Source organism: Notothenia rossii, assembly GCF_949606895.1.
Source record: "Notothenia rossii genome assembly, chromosome: 4".
NCBI classification, from domain to species: Eukaryota; Metazoa; Chordata; class Actinopteri; order Perciformes; family Nototheniidae; genus Notothenia; species Notothenia rossii.
Genome location: NC_136902.1, coordinates 93,091,135 through 93,108,976, shown reverse-complemented (window position 1 = coordinate 93,108,976; position 17,842 = coordinate 93,091,135). Strand labels below are relative to the sequence as shown.

The window sequence follows — 17,842 nt, the reverse complement described above, 5'->3', positions numbered from 1 at the left end:
ATTGGTCCAAACGTTACGTTACGTTACGTTACGTTACGTCACTATACCCAAGAAGTAAACAATGGAAAAAGAGAAATGTCCAACGAGGCTTTCTGGGGCTCTCTGTGTTAGAGTTTTACTCCCTACAGGGTGTACTTTGAGGGTTTGTGACTCTGCAGACCGTTTACATCAGAAAAAGCTACATAACACACAAGGGGACGGGTGATAACCAGAAAAGCATGACACGGGACCTTTAAAACTGTTTATATAATTTCTTGACATTTTTCACAATTGAAACAAAAAAAGTACTCTTTTTTTTTTCACAAATCTTTTGGGGATATTTAAAAAATGTCCACTCTTTTTTGACATTTCGCTCACCTATTTTTCACACATTTTTAGAAAACATGTTATCCCCTCATTTCCAGAGCTTAGCAAAGTCCAAAAGACTCACATTATGTTTTATCCAACCGAATACTCTGCTTTAAACTTTATTGTTTGGCGTGTGGCTTTTAAAGGAAGGTCAAACACTCAACAATAACTTCCATTACATTTCTACACATTTAATAATGGATAACATATCAAGGTTATAGGTAAAGGTAGACTTTGTTTCTCCCTTTTTAAGATATATTTTGTACATATTTTCTTGACATTTTTCACAATTTAAAACAAAAAAACATACTCATTTTTCACTCATCTTTTGGGAGATATTTATCATTTGTTCCACACTTTTTTGAAATGTCTGTCTCCTATTTTTAGGACATGTTATCCTCACTTTTCCAGAGCTTATTAAAGTCCAAAAGACAACATTTATAACTCACGTCATGTTTTATCCAACCGTATACTCTGCTTTAAGCTTTATGTTTCGGCGTGTAGCTTTACAAAAAAAAAACTTGTAATGATGGAGAGCATGTGGGAACGCCCCTGTTATCCGCAGGGGGTCTGGGGCTGCTGGTGGTCGATGGGGAAGTAGTAGAAGGGGGTGTCGGGGAGGCAGGGGTGACCGTTGGGGGGGGGTTTAGTGTTGCCATGGTGATCACAGCCCACTGTCAGGTTGTGAGAGAGCGGGACCTTCACCTGGAACCATACCTCCCTCTCCTGGGGGGGGGGGGGGGAAGAAGCATGTTTATTACTACTATTATTACTACTCATACTGCTACTACTACTACTACTACTACTACTACTACTACTACTACTACTAATATTACTACTACTATTATTATTACTACTAATATTACTACTACTACTACTATCATTAACTATTACTACTACTAAAGCTACTACTGCTGCTATTACAACTACTACTGCTACTACCTACTACTATTAGTATTACTAGTAGTAGTAGTAGTAGTATTAGTAGTAGTATACTAGTATACTACTACTAATACTAATACTGCTACTTCTACAATTACCCCTACTACTGCTAAACTACTATAACTACACCTACTACTAGCCTACTACCACAACATTTTAATACTAGCTACTGTAATTCAGGAGCTTTTTCCGGTTTGACATAGCAACGTACTTTACATTGACTTTTTTATTACTTGTTATGGAACACTTTACCATTAGTTTTAAAATATTTTACTTTTTGTATTTTACTTTTTAACACTACTATAGTTGACATTTAAAAAAGTAAATATTGTTTTTTTTACGGCCCACTATACTATGACTTTTTCATGACTGTTGCATACTGCGGCTTTTTATCCCTCTTCATAACAAACTATTATTTTGTATGGCACACTAGACAATGACTATCTTTAAAACTTTATATAAATAACTTTCTTTAAACATTTTATTATTCTTTAATACCATATGATACTAGGACTTTGTAATGGCTCTGACAAAAGCCCACAATACTGAGCTGATGTTGATCAGGAGGTTCACCGCAGTACTTTTCCCACTTTAGTTCCGATATAGTTCCGAAATGTCGCGTTCACACCAAAAAGAGCCGGAACTAAAATTAGTTAATAGGCGCATTCACACCGCAGTACTTTTCCCACAAAGGTTCATGAGAACTTAGTTCATGAGAACTCTTTAGTTCTGATGAACTAAGTACAGATCGCATTCATACCGGAATAAGTCCCTGGGGGTGGATTAGGCAAATGAAGCCGGTGACGTCACTTCTTCTTCTTCTGCTTTGGGTTTACTGGCAGGCCGCAAACAACTTCACGGCGTATACTGCCACCCGGAGTCCCCGACCGGAAGTCCCCGGAGTTGGGGACTGCAGTTTCTACTGAAGCCTTCAGAGTAAATCGCCAGAACGCCGACACCTCCTCATCTCCACCGCTCCCATGTTTTATTTTGTGTTGCCATAAGTTAGTCTCTCTGCGCTGGGCTAATGCTAATGCTAATCATGCTAATGCGAGGAAGTACCTGCTCTCTAGCAGGGACTGAAAAGGTTCTCATGAACTCATTTTAGTTCTGGCTCTTTTTGGTGTGAACGCGACATTTCACTATATCGGAACTAAAGTGGGAAAAGTACTGCGGTGTGAACGCGGCTAATAAGAACCTTTTTACCCCCTTTTCCGTCCCTGCTAGAGAGTAGGTACTTCCGTGGGAGAAAAAGCTTCCTATGTCTGATTGGCTGGGCGGAATGCAAACCACGCCCCGTAAAACTCCCAAAAAGTTTTGTGAAGTCGCCATTTTATTATCCTTGCATTAGCATGATTAGCATTAGCATTAGCCTAGCGCACAAACGGAGAGAGACTAACTTATGGCAACACAAAATAAAACATGGGAGCGGTGGAGATGAGGAGGTGTCGGCGTTCTAGTGATTTACTCTGAAGGCTTCAGTAGAAGCTGCTGGGAGTCCCAGCAGCTTCTACTGAAGCCGGTCCCTAACTCCGGAGACTTCCGGTCGGGGACTCCGGGTGGCAGTATACGCCGGTAAGCGGGTTGCTGCCTGCCAGTAAACCCAAAGCAGTAGAAGAAGAAGTGAAGTCAGCGGCTTCATTTGCCTAATCCTCCCCCAGGGACTTATTCCGGTGTGAACGCGATCTGTACTTAGTTCATGAGAACTAAAGAGTTCTCATGAACCTTTGTGGGAAAAGCACTGCAGTGTGAACGCGCCTAATAACAAGAGTATGTCATTATCCCGTGGAGGATCAGTTTCCACTATAAATGTCAGATTCAATTGAAGTGATGGAGGTTTTATTCTTTCTCTTCCAGACACTGCTGGACATCACTAAGACGGATCCAGTTATAGCATTAATTCAGAAGGACATGTTTTTAATGGAGATATTCTCACGCTCAGATCCTCCAGAGCGGTCTCAGTCTGTTTACTGAGAATGTTGACCTTTTTAGGGACGGAAAGATTTACAAGTAAAAGTAAAGAGGCTTTGAAATGTACTTCAGTAAAAAGTACCCATAACTAGCAGCTGTTTTAAAGAGTACCTGACCTCCCTTTATATTAATAGAACAATAATGTCATTGTTAGCTAATGAATGTTTCCATGGTGACCAACGGCAACATGACAACGTTTCCATTGGTCCCTCTTCTTTAGAGAAGACCAGGAAATGATGGATACACGGATCGTGTTCAAATCAATAGGCACGCAATGACTCTAAATAATAATGATCACGCCACCAAACACACATTCAGACTAAAGGAACCAGCCTGTTTGGAAAATGAGAGAAGTAGAAAGTACAGGTATTTGGGTTCAACATGTAAGAAGTAGAAAGTACAGGTATTTGTGTTCAACATGTAAGAACTAAAAACAGGTATTTGGGTTCTAAATGTAAGAAGTCAAAGTAAAATGTTGTCAGAAAAATAAGTAGTGAAGTAAAGTACTGATAGCAGAAACATGTACTTAAGTACAGTAACAAAGTATTTGTACTCCACTACTTCCCACCTCTGATGAGCAGCTTCAGGAAAAACTTTGGTAATCCTCTGACTTTCCCTCCAGCGCTATTTTCAGGTCAACATGTTAATGTGTTTTTGGTTTATGACCAATCAGGAGCTTCCTCTGTGAGTTTAAAGCTTCTGCCTCAACATCGGCTGCCTGTCCTTTTGTTTTATAATCTGAACCAGAACCTCTTTCAGCTCAAAACAAGTGACAGTAAAGAGACACGATGAGTCCATAGAGACACGATGAGTCCATAGAGACACGATGAGTCAATAAAGACACGATGAGTCCATAGAGACACGATGAGTCCATAGAGACACACAATGAGTTCATAGAGACACACAATGAGTTCATAGAGACACAATGAGTTCAGAGAGACACACAATGAGTTCATAGAGACACACAATGAGTTCATAGAGACACACAATGAGTTCATAGAGACACACAATGACTACAGAGACACCAAAGACAGACAAAATGAGAGACACACACTCCCTTGTTGAAATAAGAAATGTGAAGCAGCTTTTTGGAAGTGTTCCCCTCGTTGTTGTTCCCCAGCTGTGAGTCAGCGCTGCAGTAAAACATTTACGACCTTATAAACTCTTAACGATGTTATAAAGTTTAATTTGCCAGAACCATTCACACTCATTTCACTTTACTATCACTCTACAAACAGCGGGTCGTCCAGACTATAAAACCTCCCGCACTTAAATACTGTCTGACATTTACAGCCGAACGCCCTGAAGGTGAGCCCTAATGATTTGTTTAAATGTGTGAAAAGTCTGTCGTCAAACCTTCTGTCTTTGTCCTGGTTTGACACCGTGATATAAAGAGAGAACGCAGGAAGTTTCCTCCCGCTGAAGCAGCCAATCAGATCGCTGTAGTGGTTTTGGCTGTGTATGTGACGCTGTTCTTCGAAGTGAAGCATTGTGGGGTTTGAAGTTTTTTCGGGGAGATATTTTCATATTTGAGTTTCCTACCTTTTATTAAATCAAATGACTATTTATGTCTCACACTGCATTGTAGTTATTTATTTATGTGGTTATTATTTCTGTTTATTTATTTGTTCATTTATTTAGTTATTATTATTATTTGTTCATTTGTTTGTTTAGATTTCTATTTATTTATTTATCTATTTATCTTAGCTTGTTTTTTGGGGGGGGCGCAGCGCTATTGCAGGGGGGGCGAGTGAAGCTTTGGAAGAAGTTGTAAACAAAGATTGTTTGCTCGTAAAATCCATAAAATGTACCCATTTTTAAAACAAACGGCAGTTAAAAGAAAAGTGGACGAGCCCACGACAAGCCTTTCAGCTATAATGCCCAAACCAACAAAGTATGATGAGGAATATATCTCCTTTGACATCTAACGCAGCGTCCAATTGGCAGCGTGCGTTGACGCTTGCCGGTGGGTGTGTCTGGCACGCAACCAACAACCAATCACATTAATCTCCCGCCCCGGACACACAAGCACGCGGTTTGATTGGCTGACGCTTACACTGCCATATGATTTGATTGGCTGACGCTTACACTGCCATATGATTTGATTGGCTGACGCTTCCGTCAAAGCTTTCGAAGCGAGCAATGGAGGCCAAGCGACGCGACGGAACCATAATGCAGTTCGGCAAAGTGTGACGTCACCCCATTCAAAGTGAATGGGAAGCGTGTCCGTTGAAGCAATGCACGCTGCCGTGTGGAGAACAGAACGTTCAAAAGTGACAATCTAATTTACAGAGCTCGATGTGTTCAATGCTCGTTTGCCATAAGTGTTTTTGCGGAAACACGAGCAATCTGTCCATCAGCTGGCCGAAAGGCATCATATTCATACAGAGAAATGCACCGTTTTCCACTTCCTTAACTCGGAGTTCTGTTGCTCCAGTTACGTGTAAGGAGGGCGGTGGTGGCGAAGTCCATAGGGACTTGGCTTGGCAACTGGAAGGTCACCGGTTCAAGTCCCGGCAAGACCAAGTGCTACCGAGGTGTCCCTGAGCAAGGCACCGTTCCCTACACTGCTCCCCGGGCGCCGTTCATGATGGCAGCCACTGCTCCTAACACTAGGATGGGTCAAATGCAGAGGAACCATGTCGTTACATAGTACCTGTACTACGTAACGACAATGAAAGTGCAAAAAAAAAAGAATTCAGATCAAGTACTTAAGTAAAAGTAGTATACTGCAGGGTAGCTTGTGGATTTACTCCAGGTGGAACTAAAGTCTGATTTAACACTTGATTATATTTCACATCATTCATCCACATCTGTAAAGTAACTAAAGGTATTAAATACATGTAGTGGAGTAGAAGTACACCGTCTACCTCTGAACTGTAGAGGAGTAGAAGTACAAAGAAGCAAAAGTGGAAATACTCAAGAACCTCAATATAAGTACCGTACTTGAGTAAATCTACTTAGTTACTATCACCACTGCAGGTACGTTATGTCTGCTAGCAGCCCATAATCCACACTATACATAAAATGAATCAATGTAAATTCTGTTTCTAATTTGTTTAGTTTTTCCCCTAAAAAATAACCTATAAAATACTGTTAAAGAACCGGATCGATTAGGCCTCATTGTTTCACAGTGGCACAGGACCATCTGCCAATACAAGCACTTTAGTTCATGTTCAATCCATAATAAAATATACAATTATAGTTGGATCTTTTTGTCTTGTTATTATTAGTAGAGAAAATGTAACGTTTGACCAACTACATACAATTGATTATACCAATCTGGGTGGGAACCGGATTAGGGGGCCGGCTTGAAAAGGTTGGGAACCACTGTTTTTGAGAGTGTATATTTTTGTATATATTTTTGCCTTCCTGTTGCGACCTCTTCTAAAACTGCACAGCTCTTCCACATTAAACTCTGAGGAACACACATATATATATCTGTTGGTATATTTATATTTCTTGCAAACATTTATTTAAAATTGTTGGATTTTATTCACAATAAACATTAATATTTGAGGGGAAATCACCTTTTCGTCGGTCACACACTGAATGTGAAGCTTCTCCCCCAGGTGAGGAACCAGAGCCTGCTGGACCTCTGAGAGCTACACACACACACACACACACACACACACACACACACACACACACACACACACACACACACACACACACACACACACACACAAAATGCATAGTATTATATGTCAAAAACTATGAAAAAAACGAATTGTATGTCATGATATGTCTCATAGAAAAGCTAGTCTAGTATATAAAAAAACATTCATTTTCAAACACATATTTTTCTGTAAAACAAGTGAAAGTGTTTTTGATATTTGAACATCTCAAAGTGAGAGTACCTTGTACGGCCGGTCACAGGACGGAGAGATGTGAGCGTCCTCCAGCAGTCTGCAGGAAACACAACTTTACTGCAATGCTCAATGTGTGTGTGTGTGTGTGTGTGTGTGTGTGTGTGTGTGTGTGTGTGTGTGTGTGTGTGTGTGTGTGTGTGTGTGTGTGTGTGTGTGTGTGTGTACCTACTTGTGGATATCAAACTGTGCTCTCAGCTTGAGGTTGATCTGGAAGTATCTGAGCGGAGAGTTCATCCCTTCGACACACGCTGCACACACACCGTGTTTCAGCCATTCGTCTCTCCTGACAGACGAACACACACACACACACACACACACACACACACACACACACACACACACACACACACACACACACACACACACACACAGTGCATCACATTCCATGTCAAACCCCAATAATCTAATGTTCTCTGTCCATTTTCTTGACGTTTTAAACTTTTATTCACACATTTTTCAGGTTTTTTTTCATGTATTTTAGACCCGTTTTTAATGCATTTATCAGGGTCTTTTTTCAGGCGTTATTCACACTATATTCCATGTTTTGGGTCACATGTGTTACCAGAAGTGGAAGCTGGAATGACTCTTCAGTAAAGACGGCCAGTGCTCGTTCAGCTCCGCCTCCAGCTCCTGAAACACAGACGTATTATTCAGTATTTTATTTAAATGATATTTAAATAACCCATGTTCTGTTGTTTCCTCGACGTAAACAACAACGTGCGAAACATCTGGATGTCTAACACAGGACGAGAGTTTTTATTACAGTATTAATAATAATGACGTTTAAAGCCCCTTTCACAGAAATAAAATTCACAAAGTGCTTCATTAGAAAAAACAAAAGTTCAAACGAAGACCACAGAAACATGAATACAATCACCACATGAGGCAGAAATGAAGGTCACCATAAAAACCAAACACAGAGTCCTGAAAGGAACAAACACAAGAACAGAACACACACATCTGAAGTAGAAACAAAAGCCAATGTAAACAAATGGGTCTTCAGTTGTTCTTTTAAAGCTTCTACAGAGACTGCAGAGCAGATGTCAATATTAGAGGCTGTGAAGATCCGAAGAGGCTGAGATGGAGTTATTTGAAAGCTTCAGAGGGGAATCTCCCTGATGAGGGTTGGAGACATTCACATAATCAGAACCAGAGGCCTGTACGCCGAAGCCGGATGTTCTCCTAGCCGGCTAACTTCAGGGACAACTCGGGGTTTCCGGTCCTACGAAGCTGGTTCTCTTTTTAGCAGGCTAGATCTCCATGGTAACTTATGCTGAGCGGCTAACCTGCCCCGGAGCAGGTTAGGTTGTAGGCTAAGAGATCAACTCAGTGAAAGCACCGCCTGCTGACCAATCAGAGCTCAGTGTGCGGAGTTTAAAGCGATCAAGTCATATTACAGGAGAAAGGAAATACAGAAAAGCTGCCGTTGCAGGAAAGACGGCCGGCAAAAATCACCGACTGTAAGTAAGTAAGTAAGTAAGTAAAGTTTATTTATATAGCACTTTTCACAGAAAGGATTCACAAAGTGCTTCACAGTGAGATCACGATAAAAAGGAGAATACATGGTGTAAAACAAGGAACACACAGCTACATATACACATCAAAACACAACATCAAAACATAAAACAAACTGTCAAAAAGAACCTTCACCTTTACTAAAAGTCTGTCTAAACAACAAGGTTTTCAGCTGCTTTTTAAAAGGCTCCACAGAGTTTAAAGTGCGCAAGGAAAGTGGCAGCGCGTTCCACAGTCTGGGGGCCACTGCTTGAAAGGCTCGATCCCCTCTGGTTTTAAAGTGCGTGTGCGGAATGACCAGCAGGCATTGGTCAGAGGATCTAAGAGAACGTGCAGGATTATAAAGTTTCAGCAGCTCAGAAATATAGGCAGGGGCTTGATTATTTAGAGCTCTAAAAGTGAGGACTAGTATTTTAAAATGTATCCTGACACTGACTGGGAGCCAGTGTAGTTCTGCTAAAACTGGTGTGATGTGCGCTCTTTTACTAGTGTGGGTTAAAAGCCTTGCAGCAGAGTTTTGAACAACCTGCGACGATGAAGATCCTTCTGGCTCAGGCAAGTAAAGAGACTATTGCAGTAGTCTAGGCGGGATGAAATAAAAGCATGAATGATCATCTCTAGTTCCACCTTTGATACTAAGGTTCTCAGCTTTGAGATGTTCCTCAACTGGAAAAAGCAGCTCCTGATCAGTGTTTTAGTGTGTTGTTTAAATGACATGGTTGAATCAAAAACAACACCTAAATTCCGAAGACTTGACTGGGTGGACGAGTCAAGGCTACCCATGTGGTGGCTAATAAGAGGGATCCGGTTTTCTGGAGCAATGATCAGAGTCTCTGTCTTGTCCGAGTTAAGTTGGAGAAAGTTTTCACTTAACCACTGTTTGATGCTCGTCAAGCAGCTAGTTAAGGAGGACAGTTTGTGTAGCTCAGAGTTTTTGAAGGTGCAGTACAGCTGGATAACATCCGCATAAAGATGGTAGGAGACATTTTGGAACTGGCTAATTAGCTGTCCCATGGGAAGAATATACAATAAAAACAGAATCGGCCCTAAAACCGAGCCCTGTGGTACACCACATGTCAGGTCAGCTGTTTCGGAGAAGAACTCGTTGGAAAACACATTACTGTGTGAACGTGAACATTAATAGAACATCACCTCCCATCTTCAGAGCAATCTGACTATTAGAACATTAGCGTTAAGAAAGCTTAATTAAATATCTGCCACAACATAAGTAACCGGATCAGAGTAACATTAAGTACAGTCCACGGCATATCACATCATAATGTATCATATATCTCCTTATCTGAGTCAGCTGAGCCGTATCTGGCCGTGCAACACTCACAGTGTCACATACTGTCTGCAGAAGTATTATTTGAAGCAACACATTAAGTTGACGAAACACTCGAGTCAAATGTAATTAAAGTCAGATCCACTCGTGTCTTAGACGGGGCAGTGATATCATAAACCTGTTCATGTACGCATTCAAACACTTTTTCTGTTACCAGCTGTATTCACCTTGCAGGTGCAGCTATGTAAACGGTCAGGGTTAGAGTTAGATCCGGCTTCGTAGTACAGGCCTCTGGTGTCAGTTTTCGTCGTAAAAGAATTTCAGAAATCAAGCCAGTAGACCTTCATTAGAACTAAGGGGGAAACTGTAGCATTCGGTGTGTCTAACATTGTTTCCAGGTGTTAGTCTGGTCCGAACTCACCTGGACGTCAGACTGGAACATCGGCCAACAGCTGCAGCAGGTCATCACGCCTTGAGGCCTGCAGGAAACACAGCATCGAGATAACATCATGATCATTATCTTTATTTAGAAACTCTGTAGGGAAGATATCGTGGTGGAAATTCCACACTTAATCACCTTCTGGTAAGAACAGAACAAATCTACAAGTTTAAACCAAAGTTGTGTTATTTAATAAATAGTATTTGACAGAATCAATCTTATTTCCAGCTGGAAGGACAGATAACCTGCACCACTGTGTGCTGAAGACATCTGACCATGTTACACAGAGCAACCAGCACTGCATACAGGAAAAAGACAAAAGGTCTCAGATGGAGAATTTACATTACAGGCCATACATGCTAATTACAAACCTAAGGTCATATGATCATTGCCTGACAATGGTCAACCCTTCTGTCTGAGAGTTGCAGTAGCTAGGCGTGAATTGAAACTGTGAGAGATTCAACCGAAGGCAGAAAGTGAGAGTGAAATATATATAATGAAATGAGACTTGTGATACATTCCTATGATAGATATAATAATGAAATAAAGAAGTCTTTACCAGAGACCGTGGATCGTCCAGTTGTTCACATTCGGAGGAATCATGCAGACAGACGGTGGATGCAGAGACTGCAGACACAGACACACACACACACACACACACACACACACACACACACACACACACACACACACACACACACACACACACACACACACACACACACACACACACACACACACACACACACACACACACACACACACACACACACACACACACACACACACACACAGTTATGAACATTCTGGTGCTCACATTTCCTAGGCATTTATAGCACTAGCTTTATCGATGTTTTCTCTGGGTTTTATTTTGAAAAACATGCATCACCTGGAGCTTCCTGTAAGGATAGTCCTACTTTATGGGGCTCTTATTTTGAAAAACAAGTATGACCCTACGCTTCCTTTAATCATACAGTTACGCTGTTGGGCTTTTATTTTGAAAAACATGCTTCTTCCTGATCTTTCTGAGAGTATTCAGTTACTGTAGTGGGCTTTTATTTTGAAAAACTCTTCCTGGGCTACCTGTAAGTGTACAGAATCTCAATTTGGCTTTTATTTAGAAAAACATGGTTCCTCATGAGCTTCCTTTACGTTTACAACTACTCTTCTGGGCTTTTACTTTGAAAAACGATCCTCTTCCTGAGCTTCCTGTTAGTGTGCAGTATCTCAATTGGGCTTTTATTTTGAAAAACATGCTTCCTCATGACCTTCCTATTTGGCAACAGTTACTCTTTGTGGCTTTTATTTTGAAAAACAAGCCTTATCCTGTTCTTTTTGTTAGGATACAGTAACTTTATGGGTCTTTTATTTTGAAAAACAAAAAAAAGGAGACATATCCCAATCTCCATTAATTGACTACTACTAACACCTCTGTCCTTCCTTGCCATATACCTCATGTATTCCCCTTTAGTTCCACAATCCCCTGTTTACTTCCCTTTCATATGTTCCTCTTTATATCGTAGGAAACATTTAATATAATTTCCCTTTTTATTCTAAGTTAATTTCTCGATGTCTCACCTGACAGAAAGCTCCGGGCCACTGCAGAGTGAACAGGAGACACTTCCAGGAGCAGAATTGCTTTTTGTCGGGCAGCTCTGAGTCTTGTTGGCGTCCATATTTGTAGTCCTCCCAGTGTTCTTCCTGTGTGTTTGTGTAGTCAGGAAGCAGGAGGAGGAGTGCAGGACTGAGAGTCACCAGCAGGGGCAGCACTGAGCGACACATCTCTATTTATATATGTGTGTGGACTGAAGAAAACACAAACATTCATCAATAAAATATTAAAAACAACACATTTAACTTTCTGCACAGATACAGCAAGGTACAGTTTTGCTTCTGTGACGAAAGAATTTCACAAATCGGGATCAATAAAGTATCTATCTCAATATTTGCGGGTTTTATTTTGAAAAATATGCATCTTCCTGAGTTTTTGCTTTAAGGAAATAGTCACTCTTTGGGTCTTTTATTGTGAAAAAAAACAAGTCTAACCCTGAGCTTCCAGTGAGTATTCAGTTACTGTATTGGGCTTTTATTTTGAAAAACGTGCATCTTTCTTGGCTTCATTTAAGTGTACAAAATCTGAATTGGGCTTTTACTTTGAAAACGAGCTTCTTCCTGAACCCTCTGTTAGGACACGGTAACTATTTGGGTCTTTTATTTTGAAAAAAACTAGTCTAAAACCCTGAGCTTCCTGTGAGTATTCAGTTACTTCCTTTTAAGTGTACAAAATCAACTTTTATTGTGAAAAATATGCTTCCTCATGAGCTTCCTGGAGGTAAACAGTTACGCTTTGTGGCTTTTATTTTGAAAAACAAGCCCTATCCTCCAAATTGAGATTTTATAGTAGCCTATATGACTTAAAGGTCCCATGTCATGGCCATTTCTACTGATCATAATTCAATTGTTGAGGTCTACTAGAGTAGATTTACAATGTTCAATGTTCCAAACTCACATTGGTTTCTCATACAGCATCTCTGTATGGTATCGGTATGTGTATTCACTCTCAGTCCTACACGGCTTGTTGGAGCTCCTGCCCCCCCCCCCCTCCCTGTGAGCCCACTGTGCTCTGATTGGTCAGCTCGCCCACTCTGTTCTGTTGAGTCCACCATCGTTACAGCTGAACATCAGTGATTATGTTTTACAATGGCGTTTGTTAGCAACCAGGAAATGACACCAGTAATGACTAACAGATGAGAATGCTGCGTGGGGTCTGGGTGCCTTGTTGGCGGGACTTTGCGGGGCTCGCTGCTCCGCCCTTTGAGGCTCGTGGAGCGGACAGTTACCTCATTCACACCAACGGTGTTTCAGGGCTGGTTCGGAGCTGGAGCTTGAAAAGCACCGGGTTTTCCTCTTCACACCGCAGCAGAGAAGCCTCTTAGTTCCGGAATCCGGTTCATTTCGAGCACCAAAGAATTGTCCGGCCAGAGCAAAAGCACCGCATACGTCACGCTTACGTCGAGGCGGGGGCAGGGGCAGGGGCGGGATCAGGGGCGGGATCAACTCCTGAACAACAACAAAAAGCCGGCGTTTTATCCAGTTTGTACACAACAATGGAGAAAGTTAACAAGCAGCAGCGGTCCACTGAAGAGACCAGCTACCTACTCGGATCTGGTCTTCTGAAGAGGTACAGAGGAAGCTGGAGCACAATCGGCCATTGTTGTTGCTGTCGGTGTCAGCTGTGAGGGGTTTTCGCGCGGTTTGGCTTTGTGAAGCAAAACGGTTACGTCATGACGCAAACGATGACGCAATGAGGCAGCACCACTCGGACACTGGGCGGTGTGAAAAGAGCCGGAGCTAAACCGAAGAACCGGTTCTGAACCTGAAAAGCTCTAGCACGGAGCTTGAACCGGAGTTGCGTTGGTGTGAATGAGGTAAGTGTGAGCTGGATTACTGGTGTTGTTTCCTGGTTGCTGCGTGGGGTCTGCGAGACAGCGAGACACCGCAGAGTTCAGCCTGAGCACAGACACACACACACACACACACACACACACACACACACACACACACACACACACACACACACTCACAGCCTGAGCTCAGAGTGTGTGTGTGTGTGTGTGTGTGTGTGTGTGTGTGTGTGTGTGTGTGTGTGTGTGTGTGTGTGTGTGTGTGTGTGTGTGTGTGTGTGTGTGTGTGTGTGTGTGTGTGTGTGTGTGTGCGGAGATCCGCGGAGCCGCGGCTGAGAAAAAAAGATAAGGCTGATGAGTGGACGAAAAAATGGAAAAAGAGAAATGTCCAACGAGGCGTTCTGGGGCAGCACAGACAGGTCTTCTCTGTGTTAGAGTTTTACTCCTACAGGGTGTACTTTGAAGGTTTGTGACTCTGCAGACCGTTCACATGCAGAGAAAGCTTCATAACACACAAGGGGACGGGTAAGAACCAGCATGACATGGGACCTTTCAAATAAAAGTATTGGCATCAAAATGTAATCAAACAAACAAATCGTTTATTTCAAATATATCAAATCTTTCTAAATATATAACTACAGAAAAATGTTTGACTAATATTTAATATTATAAAAAAATGATATATTTAACCAGTTAAGCCCCGAGCCTGTTTTCCAGGTCTCAGGCTCGAAAATGACATTCCCAGAACAAATGACCATATCTTCCCTTCTAAAAGGGTTAAATTAATCATCTTTTTTCTCAAAGTAATGATAAACCTGTGAGTTGGATGTAAGAAAGTCAGAATCAATATAGATGTTTTTTATTTTAAAGAAAATTCAGATTGAACATAGTAAAACACTGTAAATAATAGTGTCCGTCCAAAAGTTATTTTTTACTTATAGTAAAAACTACCCTTGGATGATGGTAAGGTACACTAAAAGCTTTAGGAATCCAGAGTACAACATATAATAAGAACCCTGTATCAAGATTGATGCAAAACAAGTGATATTTGACCTTTTTAGAGAGGTTTAGCAAAAAAACTCCACCTCTGAGGTGATTTGGGTGGAAATGGGCGTTTTTACCGTTTCTCTGGAACCCATTGGTCGATTTTGGTGATTGACACCTCTTTCTGACCGTTAGAGCCAATAGAATCAAATGGGAATTTCCCCATACACACACACACACACGTTACCATTGAGAAATGAGAGCTATGTGCACGCAGTTTTGCATGAGAGCGAGCCTATCTCTCGCTCTGACATCTGGAAACGGAAAAGCAGGTTTATTGCTTCTGGATTATCAGAAATCATTTCGGAGTGTCACAGACACATTGGATTAACCTATGGATTAACTTCAGCTGCGTTTTTATTGTTTTAATGCCATTGAAGACCACTTCTGACCAGACAACGACCAAGGTAAGCCATTTTGCTGTTTTTAGCTACCTAGCGCCAGATGTTTTGATGTCTGTTCTTGTTAATATCTTCGCGAGTTCTTATCATAGAGTGATAATGTATGTACCTATCGATTCTGTGTCTTCTCACGATGCGAATCGATGGGTTGGACGTGCAGTTAAGATAAGTAATAAGGGTGTTATGAGCAGTGTTGGGCAAGTTACTTTTAAAAACTAACTAGTAATAGTTATAGTTACTGCTCTCCAAAAAGTAACGAGTTACTTTATTAGTTACTAAATTATAAAAGTAACTAGTAACAAGTTACTTTACTTTACTTTAAAAATAAGAACAATAAACATACACGTTTTTGTGTTGTTCTGTGGCACAAGAGAAAAGACAACTCCCGATCATTGTGGCAATTATCATTATGAAATAGTGGAAAAATAAAACACAAAAGTGCGATTTAAAAAATTCGTTTTTTGGCTGTTTAGATGGTGTTGCTCCATCTGGGTCACTGCCGGTGGTTGAGACGGTGGGGTCTTTGGCGACTAGTTTTATAGCCCCATGTACATTAGTTCGGTGCTTCAGGAGATTGGCATTGCTGTTTTTCGATGTGGACAATGCTTTCCGTCCTGCACACAGTTTACATTTGACCGTAATATTTTTTGCGTCCTTTATCCCCACAAATTGAAAATAGTGGTTATATCTCCAAGTTGTAAATGCGCTGCTGCTCTCGCTGATACTTGCATCTGCCATTGTGTGTGTGTGTGCTGGTGGTGGGCGTTGCCGTGTGTGTGTGTGTTAGCATTAGCAAGTGTTCGTGTGTGTGTATTTTCCACATAAGGCAAGACCCACCCAACTCTGTCTCTGATTAGCTTACCCTGAAATGTTACCCCGCGTTAACCAATCATCACTCCTCTCTGGTTACTTTCACTTTTCCATGGTGCTGTGAGAGGACATCGCTGTATTCGCCTGTAAGTTACATCCGCAGGGAGATTCGGTTCAGTTCCATCACAGGATGTAACGTAGTAACGCACCCATTTAAATCACAGTAACTATAACGGGGTTACTTAATGGGAATAGGTAACTAGTCACGCTATTAGTTACCGCAAAAAGTAGTTGCGTTACAGTAACGCGTTAGTCCCAACACTGATTATGAGTGAGTTTCTGTGCAGTAATGCGTTAGCATTTTTCCGCTCGTTGCTAATTCAGAGGCAGAGCGTTAGCTTTGTGGTTTTTTTTGAAAAAAAAAGATCAGTTAGCTGAGTTTCTTCCCGTTACATGGATATGAAACATTCATAGTTTATTAAATATTAAGATGCCCTCAGACGCTGTTTCCTGCAGATGACGCGGGGGGGCAAATTATATTGCTTTTGAAAATTAAAACAAATATATAAGATTAGAAGATATACAGCAATAAATTGTGGAAAATAATTTAAAGATATAATACATGCAATTTATTAGTTGTTTATCATGTTACACATCTTCCGGGGCAGACTGAAAACTCATCTCTTTGGACTCCACTTGGAGAGATAGAATTACTAACAAAGCACTTATATACTAATAAAGGGCTGGCTTATCCAAAGCCAGTTGAGTAGCACTTGAAATGTTTGGCTCTATGAAACCTGATGAACTTATATGATTCTGTTTTCTTCAAGGTTGTATCTTCCTGGTCGAATGCACTTATTGTAAGTGGCTTTGGATAAAAGCCTCAGCTAAATGCAATGTAATGTTTTAAATCAAGTTAATGAATGATATTCAACCATATAAAGACGTCGAATGCAAAGTTAGCAATACATAACATTTAATAACAAGTAAAAAATTAATCAGTCCGCACGATGAGACTTACCGAACGCTGCGACCTGAAGGGAGTGAAGTGATGCAGCAAGAGTGTGTGTATGTTCATGCGTTGTTAATAAGAGGAAGTACACACTCTCCTCTGAAACACACCTGGCAGCTTTCACTCTTTCACTTCCTCTGTCAGATTCAATTTTAATTTGTATTACCACACACAGGACAAACAAGTCTGCAGTAATAACAGGAACAACCCAGTCTCACAAGTAAACGTGTAATAGCTACGTTGGTCCACAGGGCAAAACGTAGTGTGTTCACAAATAACCCTCTCAAGACCATCATGGATATCTATCAAACTCTAGATCCTACATATCCACAGCACGTAGATTTTAAAGTACAATATAAACTTCTCGCTAGAAATGTAATCAAAAAGCGTTTTAACGGACAAACTATCCCACAATTTATGATTTTCCACTAAAAATAATTGGGAAAGTTTGCGATCACGTGACACGGACACTGGTCATTATATGAATAGGAACACATATTGTATCCATGTCACGTATTGAGAGGGTCATTTGTGAATATAGCTATAGCTACGTTTTGCCCATGGATGTATAATAAGAACTGGATACAGCGTGGGAGGCGGGGTCTCGTTCTTTCCTATGAGAGCTGCTCATTGGCGCAAGAGACAAAATGGCCCAACTTTTGAGAGAGTGAAACGTCACAGATTACCCAGCATGCCTGGCTGTCAGAGCAGAATTACCGTATGTGCGCTCAAAGAGCATGTGCCCCTAAGCCCCGCTCCCGAGCTCCCACTCTCTGCTCACTAGAATGAATGGAGAGAG

General features: G+C 41.2%; 1 protein-coding gene across 1 annotated transcript; it reads right to left on the bottom strand.

Moving 5' to 3' along the window:
- Window positions 1-227: 227 nt before the first annotated feature.
- rnaset2l (ribonuclease T2, like) lies at window positions 228-17,110 on the bottom strand. Its single transcript, XM_079676626.1, has 9 exons — window positions 17,053-17,110; window positions 11,951-12,177; window positions 10,932-10,999; window positions 10,355-10,412; window positions 7,696-7,763; window positions 7,303-7,416; window positions 7,122-7,170; window positions 6,792-6,866; window positions 228-1,074 (listed from the first exon to the last, which is right to left on the bottom strand). The coding sequence occupies exons 2-9, from the start codon at window positions 12,152-12,154 to the stop codon at window positions 904-906; spliced, it is 807 nt and encodes a 268-aa protein (XP_079532752.1). The 5' UTR covers window positions 12,155-12,177; window positions 17,053-17,110; the 3' UTR covers window positions 228-903.
- Window positions 17,111-17,842: the final 732 nt, after the last annotated feature.

Bases quoted from the DNA above. Each gene is read 5' to 3' on its own strand.
- rnaset2l (XM_079676626.1), bottom strand. From the start codon at position 12,154: ATGTGTCGCTCAGTGCTGCCCCTGCTGGTGACTCTCAGTCCTGCACTC. The intron at 11,000-11,950 runs GTGAGACATCGA...CTGTGTCTGCAG, and splicing joins GGCCCGGAGCTTTCTGTCAG to TCTCTGCATCCACCGTCTGT. The intron at 7,417-7,695 runs GTAACACATGTG...TTCGTCTGTCAG, and splicing joins CATTCCAGCTTCCACTTCTG to GAGAGACGAATGGCTGAAAC.